Source organism: Hemicordylus capensis, chromosome 6 (assembly GCF_027244095.1).
Source record: "Hemicordylus capensis ecotype Gifberg chromosome 6, rHemCap1.1.pri, whole genome shotgun sequence".
Taxonomy (NCBI): Eukaryota; Metazoa; Chordata; class Lepidosauria; order Squamata; family Cordylidae; genus Hemicordylus; species Hemicordylus capensis.
In genome coordinates, this window is record NC_069662.1 from 66,361,557 (window position 1) to 66,368,874 (window position 7,318).

Consider the following 7,318-nt stretch of genomic DNA (forward strand, 5'->3'; position numbering starts at 1 on the left):
ATGCCTTAGATAACAAATCTAAAAAAGTGGGCCAAGCCCACTTTCCCCGCAGGACACTCTCCGGCGAGTCTCACCGATCATGAGACTCACCTCAATGTGTGTTTGAGAGAAACCCTTTTTTCATCCAAAGTGTGATTTGCAATCGCTTCTCCCAACTCCCTGGGACACTTCAGGGTTAACAGGCACCCTCTGGGTTAGTTGGCTTGGCAACCATTACTCTATGGCATGTTGCCTTCCCCCTGCTCCAGAAGCCTCATTGGCCTGATCCTGTACTTGCAACAAATGACCCTTTTTCTTAATAAACTTAGAGGCTATTCTCACGACCAGCAAAAACAGGGCTTGAGGTCTGAAGCCTAACCTACTTCACAGGGTTGTTGTGAGGAGGAATTTAAGTATGCAGTGCACAGCTCTGGGCTCTGCTGGTTCCTCCTTGCCCTTTCCAGGTGGAAACTGCACCGGTGATGGGGCTGCTGCTCTCCCCTTCCTGGTGCCAGTGGGGGGGGGGGGAGTGCTGCTGTTGTAGCTGCTGCTGGGAGCCAGTTCGAAAGGAATTGATCTATAGATGTGCTCAAAAAAGGCGTGGAAGGAGCAGCCCAAGAATCAAGCCCCTGCCCCTGTGCGGCAGGGCCCGTTGCACTTTGGGAAGGGGCTCTCCTGCCTTCGGGAAGGTCGGCCAGCTGGCCCACCCACTCCCTGCCTGTTGGAGACCTTGTTAGATCCACCCGGAGCAGCCGCCGTCTGCTTGGGAAGGAGCAGCAGCAGTCTTGCCAGCACTCTCCTCCTTCCCAAGCAGACGGCGACTGCTCCAGATGGGTCCGACAAGGTCTCCAAAAGGCAGGGAGCGGGTGGGCCAGCCGGCCGACCTTCCCGCAGGCAGGAGAGCCCCTTCCCAAAGTGCAACGGGCCCCACCACACATCCCACCTCCAGAGGCTCCCAGCGGTTCGGCCCGCTGTCGCGCTCGCTTCCAGGCTGGGCTGGTAGACCACAGCGGTGGCAGTTCAGGTGCCCAATTTTCTTGGGTGTGAAACTGCACCCACCCGCCCACCCTCTGCACCACCATCAAGATGCAGAGGGTGGGCGGGTGTGGGCGACACTTTACCACTCCCTCTCCCACCCTCCTGGCACTGCAAGAGTAGCAAGTGGCAGGATCAGGGCAGGTGGGTGATGGGGACACCCTCCCCCATATGCCCACCCTCCAATGCCCACCCGCCTCGTACCACGAATGGCCTCTGTGCACACAAAGGCCCAAAATGGGTTTCAGATTGACTGTCATGTTATTTGGGAGGCTGACAAGGGGTGGCAGTGGTGAATTGATAGGGAGGCAGAGTCGCCACTTGGGTACGGCGGCAGTGGGGGGGCAAGGGGGGTTCTCCCTTTTGCCTTCTACACACGCAATAGTCAGTCAGTTTTTATTACAGCCCTTGGCCAGCCAAAAGATAAAAAACCAGAATAGCAAATATAACTAATATACACAAATAGTGGCTGATAATTACACACAATAAAACAGTATACAAGCATCCAGGATAGTTTACTTTTAAAAAACAGTAAAACAACTCCTAAAATTGAGACCTTAATCTCATAGCAATATAAAAAAATTTGGCCACCACTTTTGTGATCTCACAGCTTGTGTCCGCAAGACAATATTGTGTATAAAAAAGCTCACACCTTCCAGGAAATCTAACTAACGGGAGAAATAAGTTCTTCTCTAACACCTTGATACAAAGAACAATATAACAAAACATGGCTAACTGTTTCCAGGAGGCCAGAGCCACAGGGGCAGAAAACTGTAACTGAAGAATCCTTAGTGAACCTCCTCTCCAAAAGAGAGGAGGGCAGCACATTTAAGCGAGCCTGAGCAAATGCAACCTGAAACTTGGAGAAGTGAAGTGTTGTTAGATAATTTGCACCTCTATCTCCCCTGGGTGGTGGACTCCCAAAATGTAGGGGAGAGCAGGTCCTGTTAGCTGAAGACGTAAGTTCCTGACGTTCGATGTCATGCAACCATAGAAATAGTATTTCCTTCACCTTATTATTCTCCAAAGTAAGTAGTTCATAAGGAGACAGTCCCAAATGCATTATTTTGTTGTTTACATAAGATAGCCAGGGATTTGGATAAGAGTCCACAACCATAAGTAACGGAAGAAAGAAAATTGTCCCCAGACCCCGGCCCAAGAAGACACAGAGACGTTAAATGGATGAAACGGGCCACGTTTATTAATAAACACATAGGCATAGGCGGACTGTAAACCAGGTGATTAATCACCAACATAGAACAGTGCGGGCCCCTAGGCGTGAGCTAGGATGCTACCATCCTATTCATCACCTGACATGGGCGACACACCCTGGCTCAGGAAACAAGCGGGTATACCCCACCTGTCTCCTTCAAAGCCAACCGCCCTCCAGAGAAGAGGGGATCTGGACAGCTCAAGGTCTTTACCCACCCCGGACCGCACAGCCCAAAGGTTGATGAAATCCTTAAGCAGGTTTCCTGGCAATCAATTTCTCCCCGTGCCGCACAGGCTACAAAGGAGCGATTGACCATTCCACCTTACAATATCCAAGGGTGCTCACCATACTCTAACCAACCACTTACCCCTTAGCCTGCACTGTTACTGCTACCCAGGGAGGTCAGCCCTTGCTTGGCCTCCCTGCCCCATGCCATCCAACAGTGCAGCAAGCCCATTCCGAATATTGCGTAAATACAAATCTCACCCAGCCTCAGAAAGGTGAACACCATCCGGGAGATATAGCTCATGGAAGCGAGCTGCTAAATCAGGTTGCCTAATGATGTCCCCCCCAGCCGCCAAAACTAACTTACCTATGGCTGCCGAAACCTTGCGCCAGGCCTTTTCTAACTTAAACCCATTAAACGCAGCGCGCCAAACCCTGCGCTGAAGCCAATTGATCCAGAGGATACGAACCCCGGGCATCCACCTGCGCAGTACGGTCAAATCGGAAGCGGCTTGCTGCACCATGGACAGGCCAGTCCGCCTGCCTAAGTCATTCTCACCCAAGTGAAGGACAAGAACGGTGGGCACAGGGAATCTAGCTAAGTGATCCTTAATGGCCGGGAGCAGCTGACTCCACAGCATGTCCCGCATGCCCAACCAATACACCAGGGCTCTTCGTCCAAACCCCAGCTGTGAACCCCAGTGGGAGGTGCTGGTCCGCTTGAAGGCCCAAAAGACCAACGAATGGCCACAGATCAGGACCCGTACAGGAGCCGCTGCCCCACCAGCACCTGCCAAAAAGAAAATTCGATCAATCCAGATAATATAGTCCGCTGTCAGTGCACAGAACGCCTGACTGCCACGGACTTCCACCGGCTGATCCTCCGTACCACGGCCTCTTGTAGGCCCAACCAGGAAGCTGTAGTAGCTGCCCCAAACCTGAAGGAGTGTAATGTGAGCCCTTCAGGCGGCACCCCAGCTGCAACCAATGCCCTTCTTACCACTGCCAGGAACTGGTATTGGGTAAGAGGTGCCTGATTTGCGTGGACAAACAGGCACCCCGCTGAGGCAGGCCCGAGGGCTGCGTAGTGCTGCAAGGCGATCACCGGGCAAATGCCAGGGTCAGAGGCAGCCTCCAAGCGCACCAACTGCCCTTTACTGTGTTGATCTGTCTTAGAACGGCGTAGAAAAAGCTGTGCCACCCCGTCACTGAGTGACAAATCAGAAAATTGCAAACAACGGTCCCTCGGGGAGCCCCTGTTCCATGGTAGCAACTCACCTGGACGAAAGGCGCCGAAAAAGGCGACTAAAACAGCCGCCCGAAAAAGAGTTACCTCCCACTGGTTAGCACAGCAGGCCTCAAGCTGCCGCAGCACTGCAGCAACCAAATCTATGGTGAAAGGACATCTAGAGTCGAGGCTGCCCGGGTTCTCCCTGGACCAGCCCTCGAGCATGCGCCATACCGGAGGATCCGCTGAAAAATCACTAACCCCTTTAGCCTGTGCTGTAAAGGCCAGAGCAGCTAAGTAGCCGCCAAGCGTGGACACAGCCCGCCCCGCCCTACGTAACATAACGAGGAACTGTTGCAGCTGGCACACTGGAACAGGCCAAACCTCCTCCAAAGCTTCAGATCCTCAAAACAAGGAAAAGGCCTGAAGCTTAGCCGGATAACTGGCTCTGGTGCTGGGCACCAGAGACGCCGCTATGGCCTGTTGTGCCTCCAACTGCCAAGCTGCCACAGAAAGGCGGGCATGAGATCCGGTTGCAGTGCCGCCCCGGGAGCTAACTGTCTGAACCTGCGCAACTGAAAACGAGACAGAGCATCAGCTATGTCGTTGCGCACGCCCGGAACATGCCGGGACCGGAAAAAGATGTTAGCCCGGAGGCACTGCAACACCAGGGCCCCTACCAGCCCCATAAACCTCCGGGAGCGAGAGGTTTGTGAGTTGATGACCTGCACTACTGCCTGGTTGTCACACCAGAACCGGACCAATGAGTTAGAAGACTCGTCGGCCCAAATGTGCATTGCAACTACGATAGGAAAAAGCTCCAGAAACGTAAGATCCCTACCTAACCCTTGCCTCACCCACTCGACGGGCCAGAGGGCCGCACACCAGCGACCCCTAAAATAGACCCCAAAACCCACTCCACCTGCTGCATTGGAATGGACTTGTAGGTCAGCCTCCACTAACAGTTCATTCCTCCAAAAGGCTACCCCATTGAAACCCAACAGAAAGGATTCCCAAAGGGAGAGGTCAGCTCTAGCGCCCTCAGTAATCCTGACCCCATGATGGGGGGCCCAAAGGCCAGCCATCATGTCACACAGCCGCCGCAAAAATGCCCGACTTGGGGCCACCACCCTACATGCAAAATTAAGATGGCCCACTAACACTTGTAAATCCCTCAGGGTAATTTTTTGGGCTCGGCCAGCTGCCCTAACTAGGTCCAGAAGGGCCAACAATTTTTCCTGGGGTAACCTTGAGCAACCAGCAACTGAGTCAAGTTCAATCCGCAAAAAGGAGAGCCTCGTGATGGAGCCTTCCATTTTGTCCCTTGCCAAAGGGACCCCCAGCTCGTCCGCCAGCTCCATAAAGGAGCGAAGCAAATGCTGGCATTCCTCAGAATAGCCCCGCCCTACAAAAAGAAAATCAACCAGGTAATGCGAGGTGGATATAAGCCCCGCCCTCCGCTGCACTGCCCATTCCAGAAATGTACTGAAAGCCTCAAAAGCTGCGCAAGAAATGGAGCAGCCCATGGGCAGGGCACGGTCAAAATAGAATCGCCCGGCAAAGGCGAAGCCCAGCAGCTCAAAATCACTGGGGTGAACGGGCAGCAAGCGGAAGGCGGACTTGATATCACACTTGGCCATAAGGGCCCCTGGTCCCAGGCCCCTAACCACCCAGACAGCATCATCAAAAGATGCGTATCGTACTGAGCACAAACTATCCAGGATGCCATCATTCACTGATGACCCCCGAGGGTGAGATAGATGGTGAATTAACCCAAATTCGCCAGGTACCTTCTTAGGGACCACCCCCAGGGGCGAGACCGTCAAACCCGGGAAGGGAGTGCTCTCGAACGGACCCAAAACCCTACCAGCTGCCCCCTGCTTATTGATTTTCTTGAGAACCACCTGTTCCTTACCTATGACAGACCTCAAGTTACGAGAGCTACTAAGCCCACGACGGGCCGAAGACGGTATCCTAAAACCTTCCCGGAAACCCCGGTTCAAATAGGCAGCCACAACCCGATCCAGATAGTCCCGGAGCAAAAGCTCCAGTACATCAAGCTTGATGGGGCTGGGGCCCTTTTCCCACAGGGGGTGGAGGAGGGGCACCCTTCTTGTTGTTGCTGCCGGGCTGGAACTCGGACCCTGAGCTACTGAACTTGGCCCTAGGGCAGGCAGAGCTAGGATGCTTGGCCCCACACACGCCGCATGCGCGTTTGAAGCGGCAAGGGGACCGGGCACACTTACCGTGGGTATTGTACTCCCAGCAGACCAGGTGGGGTTGAACCCACTGCTGGCCAGCCCCACCCGATGTCGATGGGACCGCTGCCCTAGATAACAGGTGGCCACTGTCTGACCGATCCCCTTCTATGGGGCGGGGCGGGGACATAATAACTAACCACAATTCCTGTAAAGGGGTGTCCCACGGTAGGGAAGGGTCCAAGGCAGCCCTCATGCGAAAACTCTTATCATACCGGATCCAAGAGGAGCCAGCAAAATCGGACACTGCCCTATGGATCATATCCATGTATTTTAAAAGCGCCGGGCCACGGGCAGGCTGCGCCTGAACTATGACGCCCATATAAATGGTAAATCCTGACAACCAGTTATTCCACGTCTTCTCAACTGGCTTACGCTTAGTGGCCTCGTGGTCCTTAAAGGATTCCCCTTCTTTATGTTTTACTCCTGGCTCGCGAAAAAGGAGACTAAAAATGTCAATATACTCTCCCTTCAAAATCTTTTCCTTGGTAGCAGGCAGTAAGTGGTCACCAAGCAGCAGCCCCATGCCACCGTATGGGGCATGATAACTGGCGGGGAGAATCCCCATGGGATAGTGACATGTGGTACCAGAAATCGCTGGAACTGGGCTAAGGATCACACCTGCAGGTGGGACAACCGGAGTACCTGGGGGCACAGCGCCCGTCCATACCCACTCAGCCGCCCCTTGCAGGCCAGCAGTAACCCCTGGTATACTAACAGGGGGACCTAAACCCCAAGGATGTGTATAAGGAGGCCAATATGAGTGTACTCCCCAACTCCCGCTCGCTGGCATCGGCCAGGGTACATAGGGCCACTGGCCGGTGCCGCTGGGAGGTGTAGGTGCTGCTGGCTCACCCGGGGCCACCGGTACTCGAGGGTCCACAGGCGGAGGTTCCACTGGCGCAGCAGGCAGTGGAAGCGACGGAGCAGGCAGCACAGGAGCCGGGTCCTCAGGCGACGGCAATGGAGCCACAGGAGCAGGCCTTCCAGGAACCAGGTCATCAGGCATGGATGGATCTTGTGGACCTGAGGGAGGAGCCGGGCTGGCTGCCCCCCCCCTTTTCCAACACCTCCAACCTACTAGAGAGTGATTTTAAAAGCTGATTCCGGGCAGCCCCCCTGGTCCTGCGAGGCACCTTGGGAGGAGGGACACCACCACCCCGCCAGAAGGACCAGCACCCTTATCAGAAGGAGCGCTGCGAGACTTCTCCAAGGCCTCCATCCTACCAATCAAGCCCCTAATAAGGGCCATTTCTTCATCATCCTCATCCAAGGAAGAAGGCGGGGGGGGGCCTTTGGGCTGCCTAACAGGCTTCCCACCCTTTTTCTCCTTAGCTTTCCTGGGCATCGTGAAAACACCCACAAGCCCTCAACCAATAT

At 54.5% G+C, this 7,318-nt stretch overlaps 1 protein-coding gene across 1 annotated transcript; it reads right to left on the bottom strand.

The window, feature by feature from the left end:
- Positions 1 to 2,193: 2,193 nt before the first annotated feature.
- On the bottom strand, positions 2,194 to 6,990 carry LOC128328857 (uncharacterized). Its single transcript, XM_053259009.1, has 2 exons — positions 6,794 to 6,990; positions 2,194 to 3,242 (listed from the first exon to the last, which is right to left on the bottom strand). The coding sequence occupies exons 1-2, from the start codon at positions 6,945 to 6,947 to the stop codon at positions 2,710 to 2,712; spliced, it is 687 nt and encodes a 228-aa protein (XP_053114984.1). The 5' UTR covers positions 6,948 to 6,990; the 3' UTR covers positions 2,194 to 2,709.
- Between the last annotated feature and the right edge of the window lie 328 nt (positions 6,991 to 7,318).

Coding starts and splice junctions, on each gene's coding strand:
- LOC128328857 (XM_053259009.1), bottom strand. CDS start 6,947: ATGCCTGATGACCTGGTTCCTGGAAGGCCTGCTCCTGTGGCTCCATTG. Junction 3,243..6,793: donor TCGAGTACCGGTGGCCCCGG/GTGAGCCAGCAG, acceptor TCTTTTTGGCAG/GTGCTGGTGGGGCAGCGGCT.